This window comes from Mauremys reevesii, linkage group 6 (assembly GCF_016161935.1).
Source record: "Mauremys reevesii isolate NIE-2019 linkage group 6, ASM1616193v1, whole genome shotgun sequence".
NCBI lineage: Eukaryota > Metazoa > Chordata > Testudines > Geoemydidae > Mauremys > Mauremys reevesii.
The window spans coordinates 99,276,183-99,302,113 of NC_052628.1; the positions used below are offsets into that span (position 1 = coordinate 99,276,183).

General features: G+C 39.8%; 1 protein-coding gene and 1 non-coding gene across 4 annotated transcripts; both read left to right on the forward strand.

Moving 5' to 3' along the window:
• Positions 1 to 2,798: 2,798 nt before the first annotated feature.
• Positions 2,799 to 25,094, forward strand: HAUS6 (HAUS augmin like complex subunit 6). Of its 3 annotated transcripts, none has more exons than XM_039545383.1 (17): positions 2,799 to 3,110; positions 4,481 to 4,576; positions 5,518 to 5,596; positions 6,704 to 6,836; positions 10,023 to 10,170; positions 11,342 to 11,407; positions 11,520 to 11,571; positions 11,774 to 11,947; positions 12,970 to 13,163; positions 13,990 to 14,119; positions 14,901 to 15,003; positions 16,210 to 16,294; positions 17,441 to 17,513; positions 18,181 to 18,366; positions 20,560 to 20,695; positions 21,175 to 22,221; positions 23,709 to 25,094. In XM_039545383.1, the coding sequence occupies exons 1-17, from the start codon at positions 2,995 to 2,997 to the stop codon at positions 23,801 to 23,803; spliced, it is 2,913 nt and encodes a 970-aa protein (XP_039401317.1). In that variant the 5' UTR covers positions 2,799 to 2,994; the 3' UTR covers positions 23,804 to 25,094. The 3 variants fall into 3 exon arrangements, with proteins under 3 accessions (XP_039401317.1, XP_039401316.1, XP_039401319.1); XM_039545382.1 differs by having other exon boundaries at positions 2,805 to 3,110; positions 23,706 to 25,094; XM_039545385.1 differs by lacking the exon at positions 2,799 to 3,110 and adding an exon at positions 3,729 to 3,936 and having other exon boundaries at positions 23,706 to 23,842.
• On the forward strand, positions 17,235 to 17,367 carry LOC120408798. The gene has a single exon (XR_005600974.1).
• Positions 25,095 to 25,931: the final 837 nt, after the last annotated feature.

The following is a 25,931-nucleotide window of genomic DNA, read 5'->3' on the forward strand; positions in this document are numbered from 1 at the left end:
TTATTATTTATAGATCATGTTCTACTCTTATTCTTTGTGCAAAAATCTTACTGTCATCACTGGGAAGCCATTGTGGATTTGTGGGTTTTATATGGTGCTAATTTTGTAGACCAGGCCCACAGATCCTGATTAGGCTTTCGCTATAGAATGAGGTTGACACTCCTACTCTGTCATAATGTACTATCTGATTTTTGTGGAAGCTTTTAAGTCTAGTCACTGAAATGCCTTGAAATAAAGTTTGATCTTTAAATCTTAGAGTTGGTGTGGTTGGACTTCTCTTCTTTGTTGTCTCTTATACTTAATTCCTGTCTAAAGAGCTCTCATTTTGATTATTTGAAGCAGGGGAAAGAATGCACTTTAAAAGGACCAGATCAGCTTCTGATTCACAAATATTCAGATATACACTGAGTTGCACCTGACCGTACGCAGGCAAGGGACAGACTCACTTGTGGGGCTCACAGATATCCATTTGTGGGACAACCAAAATTGACTCCTGTATTCTGAATGCAGAGTCACAAAGCCAGATAGGGACTGATTACATTTGTTGTAATATAACAGGTGCTATGGTGTGATGATTTTATTTGCAAAGTGATAGATAATGTATGACAACAATGTGGCATGAATGACTTTGACAGGCAGGATATGTCTAAGCTTAAAACGCTACAGCTGCAGCACTACTCTTGTAGCTCTTCAGTATAGATGCTCGCTACAGTGACAGGAGCGGTTCTCCCATCATTGTAGTTAATCCACCTCACTGAGACTATGTAGAAACTACAGTTTATGTTAATACAAGTTATGTTGCTTAGGGGTGTGAATAAGCCACCTCCCTGAAAGACATAAATTACATTGACCTAAGTGCTAGTGGAGACAGCGTTATGTGGGCGGGGGAGCTTCTCTCGTCAACATAGCTACTGCTCCTCGCTGGGGCTCCTTGCTGGGGCTGGATTAATTAAGTGAGCTAATAGCTATACTTGAAACTCGAAAGCGCTGCCGCAGGAGCGCTCCAGCGGCAGCGCTTTGAAGTGCGAGTGTGGTCGCGGCGCCAGCCCTGGGAGAGAGCTCTCCTGGTGCTGCAGGTACTCCACCTCCCCGAGGGGATTAGCTTGCAGCTCTGGGAGCCGCACTCCCAGCACTGGGGCACTGTTTACACTGGCGCTTTACAGCGCTGTAACTTGCTGCGCTCGGGGGTGTTTTTTCACACCCTTGAGCGAGAAAGTTGCAGAGCTATAAAGTGCCAGTGTAGCCAAAGCCTGAGTGGGAGAGTTCTCTTCCATAGGCTTAGAGCATCTGCCCTAGCAGTGCTACAGTGCAGCACTGTGAGCTATGTAGTGTAGCCATAGAGTGCTGCCTACACTGGGGGTTAGACTGGCATAGCTGTGTCTCTCAGGTGTGGATTTTTCACACCCCTCACAGATGTTGCTATGCCAAAGTAAGTTTTCAGTGTAGACCAGCCTGTATTAAAATATTCCAAAAGATAGCAGTAAGGCTTTTTGGAGTTGCCCAAAATCTGCCTGGCTGAGGGAGGTGTGTTTAATATGCATTAAATGTTACAATTTTTAGTTTGTAATCTTCTTTAGTTTAAAGGTGATGGGGGGAAGAGATTGTCTGTTTGTTTATGACGTATAGAGAAGTCCTGAACGGTTATTGGTGGGTTGGCTATCCAAGAAAACAATGAGGAGTCCGGTGGCACCTTAAAGACTAACAGATTTATTTGGGCATAAGCTTTTGTGGGTAAAAAAAATATAGATGCATGGAGTGAAAATTACAGATACAGGCTTAAATATATATTGGCACATGAAGATAAGGGAGTTACCTTACAAGTGGAGAACCAGTGATGACAAGGCCAATTCAGTCAGGGTGGATGTGGTCCACTCCCAATAATTGATGAGGAGGTGTCAACACCAAGAGAGGGGAAATTGCTTTTATAGTGAGCCAGCCACTCCCTGTCCCTCTTCAAGCCCAAATAAATGGTGTTAAGTTTGCAAATGAATTGTAGCTTTGCAGTTTCCCTTTGAAGTCTGTTTTTGAAGTTTTTTTTTTGTAGGATGGCTACTTTTAAATCTGTTATTGAACATCCAGGGAGATTAAAGTGTGCTCCTACTGGCTTTTGTATAGAATCCTGTGGCACCTTATAGACTAACAGACGTTTTGCAGCATGAGCTTTCGTGGGTGAATGCATCCGACGAAGTGGGTATTCACCCACGAAAGCTCATGCTGCAAGTCTATAAGGTGCCACAGGATTCTTTGCTGCTTTTGCAGATCCAGACTAACACGGCTACCCCTCTGATACTTGGGTTTTGTATGTTATCATTCCTGATGTCTGATTTATGTCCAGTTATCCTTTTACGTAGAGTCTGCCCGGTTTGGCCAATGTACATGGCAGAGGAGCATTGCTGGCACATGATGGCATCCAAGTAGTAAATCCTTTAGCCCAAGGACAGGCATGTGTTTAGAAATCCAGAGCCTTGTTTTTCCCTGCAAGAGTCTCTCTCACGGCTTCTGATTCACCCCGCCAAAGCCAGGGGCTCCCCATGCTGCTCTGAGGAATCCCCGGCCCCACCCGTGACCAGAACAGTTGCTTCCCCTTAGTAGTTCATAGCCATAGAGACCACAGTTCTCAGCCGGCAACACGGCTGAGACTACAGCTCCCAGCAGGCCATGCTTTATTCAGACGGAAGGGAGTGTGCCGCGCTGCACGCTGGGATTTAGACTTCTTCATCTAAGAATTCGCGTGGTGGAGCGTTCTTCCTTACAGCTGCGCGGGAGGATTTGTTTCCGGGCTCTGATTGGTCGGCGGCGGGCGCGTTCTTATGGCGTCACTGCCGTGGCGAAGAACGCTCTGCGCCCTGTGTTTTTTCTTTGGCGGGTTAAACGAAATGGCGGCCGCGTTAGGGGGCGGGAGCAGCGGCGACAGAGGGCCCCGCCGGAGAGAGAAACCCTCGGAGTAGAGACGCACGATTCCTCCGGCCCCGCCCCGCGCTCCCGGCCCTCAGCATGAGCGTCTGGGAGAAGGAGCATCTCTGGCTCTACCTGCTGGCGCTGGGCTTCGAGCCGGGAGCGGGAGCCGCCGCCGCCGCCGGGAAGCTCAGCACCCACCTCAGCCTGGGAGTGTGAGTGCAGGTGCAGGGGGGAGCGCCCCCGGGCCGCGCGTGCGAGCGTTTCAGCCGTGACCGCCCCCCTCCCCGAGCAGGGTGCCCAGGCTTCCGAGCTAGTGCTGGCAGATTGGGCGGGCCGGGGGGAGCCCTTGAGCAGGAGATGCCTTGCTTGGGTATCTCCTGGCCTAGTCACCTGGGAGCATCACATGCGGCCCCGCCTGGGGGGGGGGGCAGACGCTGCACAGTAGGGTCACCATCTTTCGTTTTTCCAAAAAGAGGCTGTTGTGGGGGTTGGGGGAGCTGAAGGGGGTATCTGCGGCGGGGGTACTCACTGGAGGTGGGGACCAGTGTCACTCCCTAACACAGTGGCAGGCTGGCGCAAGCCCAGGACATGCCAGTCAGTGCCTTTCTGCGGGGCCCCCTGCTCAGGGCTGGGTGCCAGGGCGTCGGTGGGCAGCTGTGGATGCTGAGGAGGGGGCAGCTAGGAAGTGGATCAATCGAGGTTCTTTCTGAACTGCAGCGTTTGTGCTAAAAAATCTGGCCATTTCCTCTTGTTTGAAAAATCTGCACAGACAGAGGATGGATCCTCCAAAAAGAGGAACTAGCCAGAAAAACCTTGACATATGGTAACCTGCACAGGGCCTGGCACTTCCCCAGTGAGCCCTACCCATGACAGATGGTCAGAGGGGGTGAGGCTCCCATCTTGAAGGCAGGGTGAAGTGTGTCTGTTCTAACACAGTGGTTTGGAGAAGACGGTCCTGACTTGCTGTGACAGCACAGCTCTTTCACCAACCTCACATCTGCCAACATGGAGCTAGCTGTCCCTGCAATCCCTTCTGTTGTGGGTATCAACCAGCGAGATGTGATGTTATGCATGTTGTTATTCACTGGTTTGTAGAAAGGCCTTTCACATGGAGCAGTCAGACTTTACAGTGCCCTGCACCGTATCTCTGGTAAACAAAATGGGCTTTTCATTGGGTTGCTTCTCACTACAAGTAATAGTGTACATGATATTTGTCAGAAAAAATTAGGTCAGGAAATAGCAACAGCTCTTACTGTGTGGATTTGACACAATTGGATGCAGTTTATATGGAAACAGTCACTTTGGTAGTGTGTTGGCACTGAACTGACATAACTCTGCTTTCAAGACAGAATAAACTCTTGATGGAGTTGCCTAAAAGTTATTAAGGAGACTAGAATTCTGCAGATTCCTTCATTGGATTAAAAATTGATAAAATAATCTGGAAGGGTTCTGCCAAATTTGCAGACCAAAGAATTTGAGAGGTTTTGTAGTCTTAAGTACATACAAACCTTAAATTAGTTTGTTTGAATGCTTAAATGTCAATTATTTTGGTTGTTTTCACTAACTACTTTATATTTATCAGGAACATGTTTGACAAGCCGAACAAGGATGCTTTTCATGTGGTTGCACGCTTCTTGTTTACTAAACTGGATCCTTCACGCTCAATAGAGATCTTCCGGTACGCACAATTTGTGTAATCAATAACAGTGTTCCGTACACACACCCAATAGGAATAATCACTGATGTAGTCTCTGGGGTAGAGATAACCTGTTTGGAGAATGCGTTACAAAAATCACTTACAAAACTACCATCTGTGTCGGTTTCTCACACTTGGGTTACAGATTCTTAATGCATGACAGACAACTTACCTAGTTCAAATTTTTACGGCAGTAGTCGTAACGTAGACAATTTTGGGGAAGTTTTCACAGAGATGGCAAAAGGCACATCTCTTCACCCTCTAGCCAAATTTCAAGTATCAGGTTCAAGCCATAGAGCCTCTCAATGAAATAACAGCAAGCATTTTTTTAACATGGGCAAAAGATTTCCCCTAATCTGGTTCTCAGGCAGCCAAACTGTTTTATCATGCATCCAACGAAGTGGGTATTCACCCATGAAAGCTAATGCTCCCAAACGTCTGTTAGTCTATAAGGTGGCTCAAGACTCTTTGCTGCTTTTACAGATCCAGACTAACACGGCTACCCCTCTGATGTTTTATCAGAAACTTTCTAAAAAAATAATTCCATCTAAAGCAGACACCTGACATGAAAAATTTCATCCCAAACAGCTGGGCAAATTTATAAGCAGTTGGAAACGGCTTTATAATAGGAAAGGGCAACCTTAAATATAGGTGGCACTACCAGCTCTGGCTATAATGTATTTACTATGAACTCTTATAGCAAAAATCTCTGTGTTTGAACTGTTTCACTGCTAGTCATTTTAGAAAACTTCCAGGTACCCTTTGATCATAGTTTGAGTACTGTTACTTCTTTCCTCCCTTACCCTCCTCCTAAAAGGAATCACTACAAACCTTAGCATTTTTCAGCTACATATTTAAATAGGTAAATTTTAAATTATTTACAAATGTACTGAAACTGACTTTTCTTCTTTTGGAATGGAAAGATTTTGTTGCCCTCCAGCGGATAAAAAGGGAGATGCTGAATTCAGGAAGCAATGCTGCGAATGGCTAAAAAAAATTTCAGTAAGTATTGGCAAGAATGAAATGATCACTGCAGGGAATTCTTGTCTGTTTAGAGTACCACATGTATAAGTAGCGTTTTAGGTTATTAAACAAAGTATCTGCTACCAAAGAATAACTCTTAACTTTCCCAAGTACAATATATGGCATAGGTTTTTTTTTTTTTTTTAAGACTTATTTGAACTAAAAGTTACAGCATGGTATGGTAAAGCTTAGACTGCAAAGCTGATACATTTGGGCTTCATGCATGCAAAAAGCCTATAGCCTTACACTTAGTTTTCTGTGTATTTCATGCCTCAGACAAACCTATAAGTGAACAGGCTTTCTTAAGAGGTAAGTTGGGAAGAGTTTATTTCAACATAAATATTGTATGTTTCAATTAATTACAGCCATCCTAGAAGACATTGATATTGAGAATGCAATTTTACTGATACAAGAAACTTTGCAGCTGTAGAATATTAGTCTGTCCTGGGTAAGGGCAAAGCTGCTAAAGTTTAAACAAGCTTCTTGAATTGAAATGATGATCAGGCCCAAAGCAAAATTGGTTCCCTAACTGTATCCTGGATCTTTCATCTACATTAGCTTCTGTCTAAATGAGGTTCTGCTAATCATGGCCTTCATGCTTAGACGGTTTCCAGTATGTCGCGAGATCCTAACCCCTTTCCATAATGGCAAGTTGGGTGAACACTCTGTTGTTATGCAAAATCATTGAAGAAAAGGAAAAAGTACAGTGAGCACCTTTGATATGGAAAAGAAATAGTGGCTAAAGTATTTTCCAGGACACTGTAATTGGAGTAGAGCACTTACCTATTAGGGGGTTGGGACAGCAGAGGAAGTTTAACAGGTATCCATAACTAATCCCGACCATATTCTTGAAACAATTTGTTCCCATCCCGGAGATGGGGAAGAGGGGATCCAAACTTTCAAATTACCATATCACAACTGTCAGTTCTTTTAACAACACATAGACTGGGTTTGCTTCAAAGTTATGTAGCAGCTAAAGACCTTTATGCCATTACAATGTCCTTATTTAGTTAAATGTGTGGTAGTTTTTGCTTTGACAAAATCACTTCTTGGGAGAATTAATAGTAACCAATTTCATTTCCTTAGGATGAATGTGGAAACAGCTTTCCCCCGGTTGTAGCCTCACTATTTCTTTCTCCTGGTGGTCCTAAATTTATTCATCTAATGTACCACTTTGCAAGATATGTAATAGTACAACATATGAAAAAAGATTCTGAAGGTAAGTTTTTGTTGTCTGTGTGTGGGTTTTTTTATTTTTTGTTTTAATCGCTTCATTTATAGTAAGTGACACAGTGTGAAACTGTTTAGGGCTTAATCTATTATAAAAATCTTAAAAGAGCCTGAGTTGTTAATCCAGATCTTCACTGGAGGTTGGAAGAGAGTGGGTTCAGATCTGGTCTCATTTTAGACCCATTTTCCATTACTGGTAGTATTGCTGCCCCGTAGTATAATAGTTTTGTTTGGAAATTGATTTATCTAATATTATCTTTTCTAGTTCCTAACAAAAAAACACTTGCCTGTATCTTGGTGCTAAAACTTGTGTGTTTTCTTGCTCCATGTTGTTCTAAAATACTCATCCTCACAGAAATGGCAGCCATTTAGAGTTTCCTTTTTTTTTTCTAAATGGAAAACTGGTAATCAGGCAGTACAGATCTCCTTAAGTGATAGAGGTGTTTAAGGTTCTACGGGTTGATTTTTATTCATATGATGGAGTGATAAACAATATTTCTGTCTGCATGTTTCAGAATATTCTGTGAACTGAGCTGGTAGTTTATCTCCAGTTGTCTGAATATCAGTAGCACTAGCTGATACACTTGTTCAGCAGTGAGTCAAGATACGTGCATGAGCATGGAGACTAAACTACTCATTTCACTCTTGCAGCTTGTGTTTAGACAAGGTACACTAACTTAAATAAAGTGGTCTGGAAACAGGTTTGAGGCACAATGACAGCAGCTTAGGGGTCTGTTGACTGTTCTGTCTTTATGTAGAGAATTTGTCTCCTAGTGTGTACCTCAGGTACCTTTTGTAAGTACTAAATGCAGTGGTATGGGGTGAGAGCAGCAAAGCTTTCTTCTGTTATCAACCCCATCTGGTCCAAGCTGAATGAAACTTGATGAACAAAACTAAGTGAAAACATGACTTCTGAAATATCTTTTGTCAAGTGCTTCAGAAATCATAATTAAATTCATTCTGATTCCAGTGCAAGTGAGCTGACAACGCATGCAGGTTATAGCATTATACAAGTTGTGTAGGAACTTAGAAACTGCAGTCTAAACTCTTAGTAGTGTTAATGACTTTTGTATTGTTTCCAGTGTTAAACTTATTTTGCTAATAATGGCTGCAGGGAGGGTCTTGGGAAGATGGCAGAGTTTTATTACGGTCTAATTGGAGAATAGAACAAGCATGTTGTCAGAAATAAGACTAGCCTGCTATTCTTGGTGGTCTGAATTACTGCTTACTAAAATTCTTTATCACGTCACCAGTTTTTAAAATGGGAACTAAAAACACTTAGATGGATGATTGTGGTCTCACTGTAGCTTTTTTGGGTAACTCCAGCTCTTTTGAAAAGCTGCCTTAAGTTAAAGGGACACTGTCATCTGTGTTTTTTCTATCGCTAAAGTAATTGTTTACTGTAACTGAAAGACCAGCTTTTCGTAGTTGGGTTGCTAGGCACACCTGACAGCACTTTGTGCATTTATAGTGGGGTAGTAAAACCAGTATAGTTAAGATGATCTTGTGAAAAGAACGAGATGAAATTTAAATGTGACTTTTACTTAAACTGGAAGGGGGAATTAGTTTCCCTAAAACTAGTTTTAATCACTTTCTGAAATTGACTAAGTTGAGTTTCCCTCTGAGCAAACTTAGTCAAACACAACCAAATACCCCTCTGTTACATGCAGGTACTCTGAAGTAGAGGAACCAATTTCTTCATGCTCTTTTATGAGATACTGTGTTAGTGTTCCCTGATCTGGGGGTGAGTAGACACCATATTAGTCCAAGAAGGGTAGTGGCATGAAAGGTTATGTCTACACAGCAAGCAGAAACCCACAGCAGTGAGTCTCAAAGCCTGGATCAGCAGACTCAGGATTGCACTACAGTGCTAAAAATAGCTGTGTATATATAGCTTTGGCCCTGAAATGTAGAGAAGGGGTTGGGATTCAAAGCCCAAGCCCAAATGTCTACACCAGGGATCTCAAACTCAAATCACCATGAGAGCCACATGAGGACTAGTACATTGGCCAGAGGGCCACATCACTGAAACATTTTCATACGATACAAAAGTATAGTAAAAAATGAAGAGTAATACAGTATGCTATTAAAAGTCAATGTATTAACTTTTTAAAACTGTAATGTGAAGAGGGGTTTAATAAAATATAAACACTCAGTAATGCATCTTAGTCAAATGACAAAACATGCATTTACTTTTAGAATTACTTCAGTTAAGGCCCCCCGCAACTGCCTCCAGCCCTGCCCCCATTCCACCCCTTCCATGGGGCCCCGCCTCTTTCCACCCTTCCCCACCCCCATTCCAATTCCTTCCCCAAATCCCTGTCCCAGTCCTGCCTCTTCTCCGCCTCCTTCCCTGAGAGCACCACCTCCCCACTTCTCCCTCCCTCCTGGAAAGTCCTAAGTGCTGCCAACAGTTGTTTGGCGGCAGGAAGTGCTGGGAGGTAGGCGGTGATGGGAGCTTGGTTGCCAGTGGAGTCAGCACCTGTGGAGGGCCGCAGGAAATAACTCCGTGGGCTACACGTGTTTGAGACCCCTGGTCTACACAGCTATTTTTAGTGCTGTAGCATGAGTCCAAGTCTGTAGACCAAGTCTGTAGACTCACTGCTGCAGTTTTCTGCTTACCATATAAACATACCCTCTTGTACAGTATGCTGGAAGGGACAGGTGTATGACAAACTAGTCCTCCTACTTCTCCCTGCCCCATTGCAAAAGTCCTCATGCAGCAGCAAGAAAGTCAGCAGGCAGGGGCTTAAAATCTGCCTTTCTTTCCCAGCTCCTATAGTCGTCCTTGCAGTAGGGGCACTTTTCCTCTACTCAACTCGGACAAGCTTGGGCAGGAAAGCTACTATCTTCTCTGTTCTGATGGCACTCTTCACAGCACATGTGGGTCGGCTCTATGGAGTCCCCAAGGAGCAATTTTCCTCCTTTCCAACGAGCATGTAGTCTTCTGGTAAGATGGTGAGGGAAAAATGCCGAAAGAACAAATGTACCCTGAAGGGGAAAAAGGCAAAGAGAAATGGATAAAAGGACAAAGAGAATAGGGGCTGTCTAAAGAGATGGGAACCTCTGTTTTATATTTTGCATTTAAATTAAATCACCTAAATTAGAAACATGTCTTATTTACCTATAATTTTGACGGCACATTTTGAACTTTCTGTTTAACTGATTTATATAGACACCAATATACATTTTCCGGAAGCTGTGAATTCAAGGCCTCATGACTCATATAAGGCAGCAGCAAGATACAGAGTGGCATGTATTAGATTTTTACAGTCTATACAAAGGGAAGATTTTGTAATTCGAGAGTACCAGAGAAAAGCACAGTAAGTAACTCTTGAGGGGGAGGATATTTTTAATTGAATGTCTTCATAAATATTACTTATTACATCTGTGGCAATATAGATAGACATTTCCAGCTTAAAGTAACATTTTTGCAAATGTCTTGCTTATTAGTATTAAGAACTTCCAGCTTTTTGCAACTGACAACACTTTCTGCATACAAGTTTCAATTGTTCTCTGTATAGTCTTGCTGTTTTTGTAGACCTTTACACATAACATCAGAGAGAAATTTTAAACATTAAAATGTGATTATTCATCCACCAAAATGGCTGGAGCACTCTGGGATGGGTATAGAGTAGACTTTAAGTTAATAGTGTATTTAAAGCCACTGCTGTTTAAAAAAACAACTAGTAATTATGTTGTGGTTATAACAGCTGTTTGACCTCTGAGTTTATCAGTTTGGGATATGCTTTATCAGTATCATCCTTCAGTTGTCTTACTAAATTATCCTTTTCAGTCTTCACCTGGGGACACACCCAGTCTCTTCCTGCTGGGGAATAATTAACATCCAGACTTCCACTGAGTGACATCTTTTCAAAGCTTCCTCTTTATTTTTCCTCTTCCATCAAAAAACTTCAGAATACGTGAAGATCCCATTGTACTTTTGAAAATCAGGCTATATATAAATGGCAAAACAAAAAATCAAGTTAAGCTGCTAGGCTCTTGGGTCTTGAAAAGTTTTGCCACTGCAGCTATGTAAATCCCAGTGGTCTGGCTCCTAGTGGGTACTAGTCAATTGGAACACGGGTATTTGTATGCCAGACAGTTGAGAAACTATATATTAACATGTAAATTGGCTCTCAGCCATAATTTAAGTACTTGAATAGCTGAGAAACTATATCATTTCTGTAGCTACTGAAAATTGTATTTCAGTATAATGCAGTGGAAGACCGTCAAACTTTTAAGTCTTTGGTAAAATCATTAGGAAAGATCTTGCACAAAATAACTTGTGTGAGCCTATACATAGCTCTGAAGCCTTGCACAGTTCACTATCTGGATATTCAGGTTTGGGCTGAAACAGTCATTTACTTTTCAGACTATCTTCTTCCCTTCATATTTTCCAATGTCAATGACCATTAGAATTGGGATGTCAGAACAAAAATTAGTCTTCAACTTGATATAGTAGCTCTGTTTTGCTCATTTGTTTTTTTGCAGATTATTGACTAGACAAATAAGAGATCCAAGATCTGAATGTGCAGAGCTGCACAAACTGCTTCAAAAGTAGGTATTCTTTCCTAACTGTTCTTCAGATTTATGAAGCTAAAGCAGACTATTGTAAACTTTAATGGTAGTTTCATCATAGCTAACTCAATTATCTATTCATTTTAACTAGAATGGAGCAAAATAGCCAAAAGCAAAGTAACAAAGAAGAGAGAGTTCAAAAGGTGAGGATTTTCTTCTGGATGGCAGATGGCTGACTTTATTTTTTTAGTTAACATACCCCTCCACCAATTACTCCATCCCAGATACTGCTCTCTACTTCAAACATGCTAGCGTTCCTCATTTAACTTTATGCATTTCTGGTCTTTTAACCAAGATAATGTGGCAAACATTTGAGCCATGACATTTTTTTCCCTCCCCATTAAGGTTCGCTCCAGATGGGCATCTGTAATGGAAACACTTACATTCTTGGAAAAGGAGAAAGAAGTTGTAGATTCTGTTGTTGATGGTCACGTGGACCAGTATGCGTTAGATGGAACTAATGTCACTATCAACGTTCCAAGGCTGCTGCTTGACAAAATTGAAAATCAAATGTACAAAGTATGTGATTGTCTTTAAAGTACCTAATACTTGTCTCTTCATGTTTGTGCTTTTTTATTCATAGAACTCCTAGTTGCCTTACAAAAGCGACAAGTGAAATTATTCTCACTTAATGGAGCTGCACTTCTGTTTTGTCATCTGTTATGTGCCCAGAGTAACGCAGCATACTGCTCAGAGACCTGGGAACATGTCTTGATTAGTGTTGCATCAGATGCCAAGTATTCTTACATAGCTGGGGAGAACGAATAAGTCTGATCTGATTATGTTTAATGTTCTTACTGTAATCTGCCCTACAAACATGCACAAATGTGGTAATGATATCATGTTTGGGTGAAGGAAAGGCCTAGATTACTTTTGGAAAAACACATAGGGGGAATTTCTTAGACATACATGGAAAACATGATCTTTCCTCAAACTTAAAAAAAAAAAAAAAAAAGTTTAGAGGAGACGTTGGTCATTGTCAAAATTGAGGAATAAGGAAAAGTAACGAGACAATTGGTTGGGGGCTTATTTTCTTCTACATTCATATGTGCTTGTTGGTATTGAGGTAAAATGTCTTGCAGTATGGTGTTACAAATATTCTTTATTTGAAGTCCTATTTCAAGTATAAACCTCACTAAAGCTATTAAATCAATAACTGCATTGCTAATCCCATATTAAAATGAACACTTAAAACTAACTTTATTTTTTTCTGAATACATTTTGCATTTCACTCTGCTTGGACAACAAAACTAGACTAGTCAGACTCGTGCATTGTGTATGTTGCTGTTCAGGTTCATAGAATTGCTGGGTAGTTCCCAATGGTGTTCGTTAAAATGTTTTCATTTCATATTAATACTAAGTTAATACATAACCCCTCTAAGCAGCCTTAATTTTCTGGATCTAAACCAAGGTGAGTCTCTTAATTTAAAAAAAAAAAAAAGACAGATTCATAATCATAAGGGTTTTTTGTATCCGTATACTATACCTCCTCATAACTGATGTATCTATATAACTACTAATCAGTTTTCTCTTATTTGAAGTTGCATATAGGAAATGTATATGAAGCTGGAAAACTCAATCTGTTAACAGTCATTCAATTATTAAATGAAGCATTGAAGATTTTAAGATATGAACGTCAACAAGTTGACCACGAGGCACTAAAATTAGATCTTCAGTACATTGAAGGGAAGACCAAATTTCAGAATAAAATTTTATTGGGTCTGAAGTCCATGAGGTAAGCTCTCTTAAATTTTTTTCTGAGGCTCTTTATGCTTATTTTCATGCACAAGGGAAGCTTTAATCTCCTGTGTCCCTCTTCCAAAATAACAACACTTCATATTTTGGCCTTATTTGCTTTACTGAGAGAACGTGCTGACATCAGCTCTACTCTTGATAGATATTTTGGCTGACAAATTCATTGGTGTTACTTGGGGTTTTACATCTACAGAGGCATCTGTAAACTTCAGCATTTCCCCTCTTCTCTCTTTATGAGCAAGCCAGCTTTGCTCCTGGCTGTGTGAAAATGGAGGCTGGGCATCTTAGTTCAGTGATGGTAGTGAAGGATTCTTGCTCCTTTGATCTTAAATGATAGATGAGAAATCTATCATACTGGCTACATTTTAGCATAGTAAACTGAAATTAAGATTTTAAATCTCTTGTGTTCACCTTTTAATTATTTTAGGTATTGTGTTCTTTAAAGACTCTAATGACAATTTTTGGTCAGCGTTTGTATTTTTAGTCTATGCTTTCTTTGCAAAGCTTGTATTTGCTATGTAAAACTGGTTTGTAAAAAAGAAATAGGTCACTTAAGTGGGTGATATTCTAGAACTCTGTGTCTCGTTACATTTCAGTGACTATATATTTACATTATCTGACAATTGTTACAAGATAAACAAAACCAGCACCCAAATATACTTTGTGATAGGACAAAATTGTCCATCTCAAGCAATTGCAACGTACCCAGGGAAAACATCTGATCTCTATCAAAGTCTGCTCTCTATGTAACATGATTTTACTTCCAGTACAGATACTTAAGGTCTTTTTTTTTTTAAACATTGCAGGCATAAACTGAAGCGAGAGGATCACGTGTCCATAGTGGAATCAATTGCTGAAAAACAAAGAGATTGGGATATGAAGTGGGAAAACTTCCTTGGCCAGTCTCCCTTCAGTTTAATTAAAGATAAGAATCCAGTAAGTAATATGAGCTTTTTGGAGAAGTAGAGTATGGCTGTTTTCTGGGGTTGGGAGAGCTGAAGCAGGCTTTCTAACAAATATATAACTGCAATAGAATCCTTTTAATGCTTCCAGTGTACCAGATATTAAAAATGTTCTAGCCTCTTTGGCCTTTTTAAAATGAGTAGGTGTAAGTTTAGTTCAAAGTAGACATGAGTCCTTTATGATAACCAATCAAAGTTGGTACCCTTATAGGTAATTCAAAGTTGGTCCCTTCAGGTCAGAAGTGAGTCATAGTAGCAAGTCAGTGGGCAAACTTGCATAGCAATTACCTCATGTAACTCTCTGTAGTTCAAAGAGCACTTAATTTTCAAGTGGCATCTGTCTTTGAGCATAAAATTTACTTTATAAAATTTGACCAGGTAAGTCTGGGGGGGAGGGATAGCATTGACCTGCTAAACCCAGGGTTGTGAGTTCAATCCTTGAGGGGGCCACTTAGGGATCTGGGGCAAAAATTGGTCCTACTAGTGAAGGCAGGGGGCTGGACTCAATGACCTTTCAAGGTCCCTTCCAGTTCTAGGAGATTGGTATATCTCCAATTATTTTTATTTATTTATTTTAGTCTGTTTCCAATGAATGAAGAATAACAGTTTCATAGCATCTGCTAAACACTTGCTTGTAATCTCGCTGCGTCTGGCCTTCAGTTAAATATTGTATCACTTTCAGTAGTGTCAAATATTACTGATCTGAAGGCTTTCACAAAAATAACTATTTAATCATTTATTTTTATTTTTAAAAGGTACTTGATTTGTTACCAGCTATGTCTCCTCTTTCTTTTGATCCTGCAACAGAAGAGGCTTATAAAAGCAGTGTCTTCTGTAAATATCCAGCATCAATTCCAGGTGAGTAAATTGGGTAAGGTTTTTGGTCATCCCTAGGGTGTTCCATGGCCTAAAAGGATTCTCTGCTTGCCTTTGATACTCCAGTCCTCAATAGTTCCTTGTCATGGCAGTCTTCTTTCTGACAGATGAGTGCTGAGCACTCATTTGGAGCCTTTCAGTACTGCTCTTTGTGTCTGCCAAAAAATAAGACTTTCTTGTTCATGGACGAATAAGGAAACTTGGGCTGAGAACCCAGCTCTTATCAGAGAAAAACTGCTAATATGTCTAAAACCTGGATTTCAGTGCCACTTTCATCTTACTAATGCATGGTGAGCATTTAAAGTATATTGTCTCTTGCAATTGTCACGGGCCTTGTTTCTCCCCCACTTAGTCAACATTAGTTTAAAAAAAAAAAAAGTAAAACTCTTATGGGTCCAGCTAATAGATTGCTAACTGCAATAACTTTTAAACCTGTTTCTAGTAGAAACATTCAGTCCTAGGCTGGATAGGTAACACTACAAAAAACCATGGAAGTCTCAGAATTCTGGTAACACTTCCATAGCATGTATGTTTGCCTTGGCTTTCTTGCATGCAGATTCTTGGCTGGAAGTTCTTTTAATTTGCAGTTTTTAATACTTCTAGAGAACTGTCCTGGTTATTAACTCTGCCTTTGTGATCTGTCTGTTGCATTAGCAAAATGTGTTTTTTAAGTTGGTTAAAATTGTGTTCACTAACATCCATTTCTACAAAGAGCTGCCTGCATATTAACTGTAGCTAATTCCTAGAGCTTAATTTAGAATATATTGGCATTGTAAATGTAGTGATATAATAAGAGTTTCTTGTTGAAGTGGCATTATCTTTGATGACTTATTTAAAAAAAAACCCTATCACTTGGGTTGAATTTTTATGCTTGCAATGAATCAAAATACTGAATTTCTGTTAATTGAAGAGCTCTTGTACTAAACTGTGTATGTGTTTGCTATTGTTTCATATCTGCACACTTTTCTGCCCACTAACTTCATGCCGTGACGCACATTTTCTGGTATTGGCAAATCACTGTAGAGTACATAAGGGTTTTGTTAAATTGGCATTTTGAATAGCCCTTTGAACTTGTCTGCTTATAGCACTCCCAGATCTAAAATTGTTGTGTCACCTCTGGTCCTTTATAATAAAAGAAAACAGACCAGGCAAAAAGTGGTAACACATCTCTTCCATTCTCTATTCTAGATACACCAAAAAAGGATTGTCAAGCAAATGATGATAAAGAGGATGCAGCATTGGAAAGTATAATGGACACAACATCTACAGGAAGGTATGATTAAAAAGCTATCTTGGACCATTTAATACGTGAGTAAAAGAGGTCAACCGGTGCAGACGGTTACTTTCCTCATTAAGAGTCTTCCTCTAAACACTTCCGTCTATGAAGCTTTTACATAATCCCTACAAAGGATGAAACTATATAACTATCCCTATTTTGAGGGTCCCAAGTTGCATGGCAGCTGTTTACTCTAAGAGGTTCTCTATGGTATTTTAGAAGGTTGTATTTTTCATGGATCCACATAAGGACTCCTACAAACACCTGAAAGCTGTTATGTTTGAAAAAATAAAGGGAGTAAAAATTTAAACAAATTTTGATTAGTTCTCTCATTCCTAGAAATCAGTTCATTTCATATCTGCTTCTGAGTTCTCTTCAGATTATCAAAGCAGTTAAAGCTAGACTTGTGTTATACTGAGTGACTTTATGTAACTTTCTAAAAATTCCAAGAAACTAAATGTGTAACATGGACAAATACCTATGTTATAAAAGGTGGTAAAACAGGTACTACTATACATAATTACTTGCTTCCTAGTGAGTGAACTGAATTTTAGTAGCATAGTTTTTAAGAGAAATAGGTAAAATTACTTGGAAGCAGTGATGTTATTTAGTTTAGCTTTCTTCTGCTTTGCCCATCAGAGCTGACTTAAACTTGTACTAGTAGCCAACTATCTGACTTCATAAAACACAATTCAAATCCACAACCACCAAAAGGCTTACAGACAGGTTACTTAACACTATCATGTGGTATGACAAGTGAACTGAAATACATTGATACTTAAAATGGTGCCCTTATCCTTCAACTGTTTACTGTAGAACTCAAGTTGATCTCAAATTCCCAATATAAATAATACACTTCTCTTTATATAAAGTTCCACTCTAGAAGTGTGTGTGTGTGTGTGTGTGGGGAGGGGGGGTGTTCATATTTATTACTGCTTGGGAGACTGATACACAAATAGGGCTAAAAATTCGCTCTAATTGTCACAAGTCCCTCCCTATAGTAAAACTGCCTTCTGATGACCGGGATGAACTGAGGGAAATCATAACGGACAGATACGGGGCAGACAGTATACTAAGCTTCATAAGACTTATATGCAGCATGTTTGGTTTAATTTCAATAACTGGAATCTTGTCTGTTTTTAGGATGCTCTCACACTTGCAGTCAGCTACACAGAGCTTTCTCACAGCTGAACCCAGCAGTGTAGTACTTGAAAAGGTCAGTTTTTAATAGCTTAAATTGTCTTTTGGAAAAAATTAAACACTTGAAGTTTGTATTCTGTCTGCATTAAGAGATTGCAAGGTTAACTTGGCATACTTTCCTGGGTCCTGCTGGTAGATTGAAAATGGTTATGATGTTAGCAGAGCCACCTACCAGAGGATTCCCCAGGCATTGGGAAAATTGCCAGGCTGCATAGCACCTGTGATAAGTTTCCAAGCCTGACTCTCAGCATAGGAAGTGTGTCTGTACTACACCAGTAATATCTGGTTGTTGAAACAGCTCCTTATGGGGGCTGTGAAGTGGCAGCACAACTTAAGCACCATCCATAGGGCCAATCTTAAATTATGCTTTGCGGTTGGCATGGTGGTCCCAGGTTGAGGAATGTAAGTATGGTCTAAAAAGCACTTTGCTGCATCTTGGCTGCACTGGGCACAGAAAGGGCAAACCCAAGGGCTTGCAGTTATCTATATGCAATGCTTTACCTACGTAGGCATGCTTTGTGTCAGCTTGAAATCTGACTGTAACAAATGTTTTTCAGTGTTCGGTTTACTGTTTGATTAAACTAACGCTGACACTACAGGTGCTGTGCAGTTTAGGATGGTAGTTCCTTCAGGTTGTACATTTTTACAATAGAAGACTTAAAAACTTCTTTATATTCCTTTAGGATGTACATACTACAACTCCAAAAAGGAAAGAACGGTCTGTTTCTCAAAAAATCTTAAAATATGCCGTGCACAAACCTAGACCAATAGAAGCTTGGAAGAACGGAGATACTCACGTACTCCAATCACCAATTGCAGTTAGAAGAGAAGATCCCATTAAGAAAGCACAAGAGCAACTGGCAGAAGAGGTTAGGAGAGGCTTCACTTCTTAATTACACTTCATTGACTAATCCTGATCGTCTAAAGATAATTTGATCTTGGTACTCATTTGTTTATGATAATGGTTCTTATTTAATTGTAGCTGTCTAAGCTTAATTTTCAGTCTTTTTAAGAAGAAAAGGATGAAGGCTATAATTTAAAAGTACACATTGCTCAAATAGTGTTATCAGTAGCTACCAATATGTTGCTCTGCTCTTGTTTGATGGTGATAAGTCGGCTGCGTGCATGTTCCCTCTGTGTGCTGCCCTGGCTCTGCGCAGATAGCTGACACAGCAAACCCCGAGAGAACCCCCAAAGACCACAGACTCTAGTAAGGTACAAAGGAACCCGAGCCAGGTTTATTGTCAGACGAAGCACAGTAATAGTTTCCTATAGACTCTACAGGGCATACTACGAATATGTGCCCTCTGGCAATGGACACAGCTCAGTCAGTGGCGGGACACTTCACTGCCCCTTAGGCTGGACAAAGATGCGCACTCCGGGACCTACTTTTATACAGTTACAGGACAGATTATTCATCCCTTCTGATGTATTGAGGTACAGCCCCTTGGCTCATTAGGGTGCTGTCTCCTCCTTTGATCATGTTGTTCTAGACAAACAGATCTATCCATCATGCTGTCCTGTCTTTAAGATGCACCTGCCTGTTCCTTGTTATGTCTGTGGAGTGTCCTGATGTCATCTTGGCACAAGTTCCTTTTCTCGCCAATTCTGTGAGGTGAGGCCTGCCTCTGGCTCTCAGCCCAGCTTTGCTTAGCAATGCCTGGAAGTACTTTTGGTTCAGGCTTCATGCCTTAGACTGGGCCTCTGACACAAGAGGTTATGTTTCAGGGCCTCATCTTACTACATACAGTACAACAGAATACTCTTAATTGGAATATCCTAGTGGGTGGTGGCCTTTCTGATTTACCAGAAGAAAAGTAATGCTGTGCATGAATCTATAAAGCCCATAAGACTGGAGAGTATTTACAGTGCTTGGATATTTCTAAGGCATCTCACTTCTGTATTTGTATTAGATTTCTTTAAATAGGCCTACTTCCACTGGGAGAGGGCCTAAGCCTGTCCCTCTGTTGTATCTACTGCTGACACTGTGCAGTAAATAGAATAATAATCAAGTATATGTAGCTGCCGTTGATGGAACAAACAAAAGCCCAGAAGAGGGAGGGTAGAAAGTTTGAATTCCTTTTCTAGATCACACAAATATAGAAGGGACTGAAAGCTATTGAGGCAACAAACTATCAGAGCCAGTATAAGATTCATGAAAGCGTACCAACTGAACTGTGCTATTAATCAAAGATTACTTGTTCTTATTAAGCAGCCGTCATGATCTTCCTTGGGAGACTACATGATTAAGCATACCCTAGGTGACATAGAGCTTACTGTACTATTCATGTATTTTTTTATATGCTTGACAGAGTTGATGATTTTCCTTTATTTCACTTACTGAAAGCTTTCTGCAACTTACAAAACTGATCTTGGGTCTATAACTAGTACATATTTTGGCATTTAACTATAGCATCTTAATATTGTTGGACAAACATTTGGACGTGGCAGATGTGTGCAAGCACTTTGTCCTTCAAAGGGAATTTTTTACAAGAACCTCAAAGTTGTGCTATATAGTGAGATAGAAGACCAAGTGTCTTCATCCCTGAAATGGTGTAGTTAATTGTCAACTGCACTCAAGAATATTTGTTCATTAATAAAATGACATCCTAAGTGATGTGACTTTCCCATAATTGTACAGATTGGAACTGTCGAAGTGAAAGCTTAATACTTCTCTTAAATGCTTTTCTTCCAGGACACTCAATTCCTGGTTAATAATTAATCTCACTTCCTTGTCTCTCGGGGAATCTTGTCTCCATTTTAAAGAAAGATGGGTGAACTAAAGCATGGGCTGAAACAAGTCAGTGGTAAATTAGAGAATAGAATGCAGAATTTGATTTCCAGTCTCATATTCTGACCAGGAAGCTTTCCGTTCTTTTCCACACTTCCTCACTTTTAAAAGGTGCATTTTCCATAATTGTACACACACATTTAAACAAGAGTTGTGGAACTCCTAAAGCTATGGAGTGGGTGGACAGAATGGGATTCATTCAGTGCTGCTATTGGCAGGAACAAAAGTTATCTTCCCCAAGAGTTTCCATTCTCTAAACTTTCTCCTACAGGTTGCAGATGAAGTGGTATCAGAATCGACTCAGGGTGATGGTGGAAAAGGAATGGAGTTAGATGACCTAATTGGCTCATTGGCTTCTAACCCTTTCTTAACAAGGAAACAGATCCCACGAACTCCAGAAAATCTGAGTAAGTTCTGTTTTCATAATGTAGAATAGTTAAACAGAAATTCACTGAAGTTTAATAGAGATGGTGCCATGTTAAAGGACAGCCCCAAACACTGCTCAATCACAATGGCTTTAACTCCTAACAGTTGTCATCAGGATGACATACTTATTATCTGTAACACAACATAATACCTGTAGCAAAATGAACATAGTATGACTAAGGTAATATAGAGCAGTGTTTCTCAGTGACCGGTGCACGGACTGACGCCAGTCCCAGAGATCTCCCTGACACAGTTTAGGAAGGCAATAAGTGGTCTCTGGTATCTAAAAGGTAGAACTCCTATGCCATCACCTCTGTGCTGTCGGCATTCAGGGCACGGGTGGGGAAACATCAATAGTTTCAAAGGTAGCATGTTTACACTTGTATAAAAGTAGAAAAATAGGTGGCTAAATGATATGGAATTGCACTTAAGTATGTTCTTAATTTTGTTTCAATCTTAGTTACTGAAATTAGAAGCTCATGGAGAAAAGCTATTCAAGCTGAAGATCCTTCAGATACAGAGTTGGCTCAGACTGACATGGTGACAAAAGAAGCTCCATTGGATCTAGAGTCTGCAATTTGTAGCCGAATAGATTCTAGTATGGCCTGCTTTATGTCTTCATCTCACATGTCTGACCTTAATGTTTCTAATTTACTAGAAGGGAAATCTTCAGTAAGCTGGATGACACCTGCACCTAAAAAGCAGGTGGTGGTTAGTCACATCAGTGAATCGTCAACACAGATACCAGCTACAAGAATGCCAGATAACGAAAGATCCTGGGAGCTTGGATCAAAACATACTGTTTCAAGTAAAAGTCTCTCAGAAAATCTAGAAGAATCTGTCTTTCCAACTATAAATAAGAGCATGAATCCTCTGGATAATAGTGCAGAGAGAGAGATTAAAACAGATGCCCTATCACCTTATTTTTGTCAGAATTCTTCAATGCATACAACTCTGTCATGGGATGCTTCTCAAATGGTAAGTGGTACTAGTTCTGACAGTAATGAAGTTATCCAGTTTGGAATACTACATGAGACTCTTCCAGAGGAACTTGGCAACATAAGTCTTAATAGCTCTAAAAGTTTAGAGACTGATGATGAAGTTGAAGGTAACTCAAGGGATAGCAAGTCCTTAGAAAACATAGTGAAAAATGAATGGGTCGCTCAAGAATGCAAACAGGATTTACAATCTATTCGCAACAGGTATGAAGCACTAAAAAAGACAGTTTTTGGAAATGAGGAAGATTCATTTCAGTCACCTAGAAAACAATTTCTGAGGCATAGATCAGAGATAAACCTTATTCCAGGATGCAAAGAAACAAAAGAAGTATTTAGTCCTCTAGGAAAACTCTATGCATTGGATGCAGAGTATATCAAGACACCTTCACACATGTCCGTTTTTGAAAGAAGGCACACTCTTTCTCCACTGATTGCATTTTCTCCAGTTCAAGAGAGACTAAGGTCAATGACGCAAAAGAAACCTGGAGGCTTCCTGCATAACTTGAAGGGTAAGCTTGTGTTTATGCTTTTGACAGGATTGTGCCATGTGTACATGTGGAACTCCTCACTTTTGGGTTTCCTGGACATAATCTGAGCACTTGGCTTCTGCTTTAGGAGTTAGGGGGAAGAAGGGAATCACCAAGGTAGTGGATTGTTGCCACAATTACAGCTACTGTCATTTTCCCTGGAAGGAGCAATGTAGATGCATATATATATGATCGTGTAAGGAGCAAGAAAGATGCAGATCTCGTCTTTGGGTTATGTGCACTTTCTGATGTCTTAGTCTTTTCAGCAGTGGAGCTGCAGAGGGAGCCTTTTAAACTTTTAAAAAAGTGTATATTCAGGACAGTCATCCTCTAATATACTAGTTTCTAAAGATTTCACATATGCAGAGTTTTCCTTTCTTGAAAAATGACACTTCTACCCAGAGGTGGGTGATTAAATTGATATAGTCTATATCTTGCAAGTTACATTTTCCAAATATGGAACTATGGGAATCTTTGCCAGACAATAGACACCAAAATGTGAGAGAGACCTAGGTAATACTTACGCTAATAAAACACAATAGCTTTCCACACCAGAAACAAAAATACAGTGGCACTAGGCAGTTACTGGTACACCTGTAAGCATCAGTCAGTATACTTGAGTAATTAGTACAACAGGAATTAGCTTTGTAAGTGCACTTGCATTTAATGTGGACCCTATTCAACTGTCAGTCCACAGTAAGTATCCAGGACACTTTCACTTAAATGTCAAATGTAAAAGTTGATAAATTGAATTTAATAGGTTAATCTTAAAGGGACAATGACAGACTAGAAGATTGCAGTGCACTTTATGGGGCTGCATCCTGCAACTATCAAGAAACTGAAGATAGTTGAATGTAACTGCTTGGTTAAGTGGTCCTCCATAAATTGTACTTGCTGTCAGTTAACTTATAAACAGCTTAGATGACACCTGAAAGCTAAGTGTCCTAAATGGTTTGGGACCAGATTGCTTATTACAAATACATGCAATGCCATGGAAGGAAATTAAGCAGACGCTTAAACTAGTTCTCCCTTGGCCCTGCTTGCTAGGAGCTCAGAGTAATCTACATTCAGTAACATTCTCATTTATTGGAAGTAACTTAAACATCGTCGCTCCTGTAGTTCACATTTGATAAGTCTTTTCTCCATCGGCAGCAGCGGGTAGTTAATATATATTGCTACATAACTGATGCTTTTACATATACTAAGCAGCAATAACACTTTAAATTGGTTGCTTACAGGTTGTGCTTACAGGTTGTACTTCCAGTGTTGGTGTACCCCAGAATCCTCTCTAGTTATTAGTTGCAGCTTCTTTGGTTGTGCAGATATGGGAATTTTTCCTTTCCCTGATTTGGAATAATTACATCTGTAGGAAGTGTCCCAAAACGCTACAGTCTTTTTTCCTAAGGTTATCTGGTATGTCACTTTTTAATACTATACATTTATATAACAATACATTCTTTTTCTAGAAGAAGAGAATTTGAAGGAGAAGCTGGATGCAAAAGAATCATCATCTGATATAAAGACACGTAAAGATGAAGCAGTTTCACACTTAATAGAATTATGATGCACTTGGCTGTGTAATGCTCATGTACTAAACAATTAGACTTATAATTTAAAATGTTATTTGTAATTTACATTTTTCAAACTCCATTCTTCCATTTCAGACAGAAATTCTGCCAATGCATACATTTAAATGCTTATTTTAACTAACCGGGGAAGAAATTTCCTTAGTGTACAATGTCCATTAAGGCTGAATTCTTTCTTTGGTCATTGATCAGAGGGACTTGGAGATTTTTCACCATTGATGTGAGAAGACTAATAGTCAGATGTGTGGAATCAAACATTTTGTTGGATTGTGTGGTTAAGTCATGTGCACTGAAACTTCTGAGACTGACACAACTTCCTAAAACAGTTCACATTTTAATTTGAAGTATTTAAAAAAAAAAAAAAGTTAAGGACCCTGTTGAAAAATGACATTTAATCACATGCATTATAAGATATCAAGGATATCATCCTTTAATTTTTGAAGTCTAGCAAAATTGGAACTTTAATTACCACATAAATTGTGAAGGGACTTTGTAGGAGAAAAAGGATGGATTCTTGTAAAGGCCTCCTCTCCCCAGTTCCCTGTTTGGGGAATGACGTTTGCCTCCCAATCTGACCTGTCAGATTTATTTTATGGAGGCCCTTTTTCTGCCACCAGCTCTGGTGCCCTAACTCCACAGCAGCATGGTTCCACTGGTAGTACCCTTGGTTATAGCATTGTCAGGAGAAATGATGGGGCTATTCAGAAAAGTCCTGGAGACCTTTCCAGGTTGGATACCTGGGACTGAAGAGGGATATATTTGTATCCATCCTGCCCTGCCCATTGTAAGCAACTGAAAACTTCTGTGTATTCAGATCAAGGTGTGGGTATGATTTAGCCTAATTTATTGACTTGCAAGGGAAGAGAATTAATTTGGTAAGATGGAGCACTGATGTCTATGGCCTCACTACTCACCTTCCATAAACACACCTCTTGACTTAAAACTCTGGGGACCAGTGCCTGTTCAAGTAGGACTAAAGGTAAAGTGAGGAAAGATTTAGGGAGAGGGGAGGCAAGTGGAAGAAAGGCACATGAAGAGTAGGACAAAAGAGTGCTCCCAAACACTGTAACTAAACCCACTAACAATCCCAATTAGAAATCCACTTGTGGGTTAAAGTAATTTAGGATTTTTGTTTAACTTTAGATTTCATGTTTGACTTTGTCTTGTGTTTATTTAAACTTTGTTTTTAAATAGTTTATTAAAATGAAAAACAGTTTTCAATCTTGTTACAGAAATATTTAATTTTATAAACTTCATCCTGCAAACCTAGTCTAAGATTTGTCTACTTGTGTTCTAGGCGGTGAAACAGGACTTGATATCTAAAGTGACTCTGCATTACTATGAAATAAAGAGAATTAGCATATTTTGTCTAGAAATCATAAACTGAGCTCCAGTCCAGCACTGGGTTGAGGACTTTGTAGAGTTGTTTTTATCATTGTTAAACACCACCCACTGATCAGAATATACAAAATGATGTGTTTCAGTGAATTTCCATTTTAAATGGTAAAATAATTGACACCCAGGATTTGCTGGGTAAGGTATTCTTGTAGAAGACAAGCAGGTGGTGTTGGAGCAAGTACAGTAAGAACTAGATAATCTTTTTGTCTTCAGGAGAAACAATTGGATATAAGGTTTTAATTATAAACATGTTAGAAGGGTTGGATTGTTTAATCATGGAAACAAGTCTTTTTTTTTTCCCATCAACCTGTGGCTGCCTCCCTTCATATAATTCTCCACTGCTATAAAAATGCTTACACAAGTATTCCTTCGCCCTTGTTTGTTTTTTTCAAAATCTGCATTCCATGGGCTAGGAAAGATGGAATTTCTCTTCATCAAACAATGCAAGAGTGAAAAAATTAAGCCCGTTATACAAGTCTTTGACCCCTTGGGCCCTCTATGTGAATTTTGCATTGTGCCTTTGTGATGGCAGGTGAGTTAGCAAATGGCCAACACCTTCTGAACTGCTAAGTAAAATGTCATCTTAGAAAAGTATATTTCCATTTATTTTGCCAGCAACGTTCTCCTACCAGATTAATTCACTAGTCCCACTTTACACAGTGAATTCTGATGACAGCTAAGTCTGAATTTGGAAGGCAGAGCAAGAAT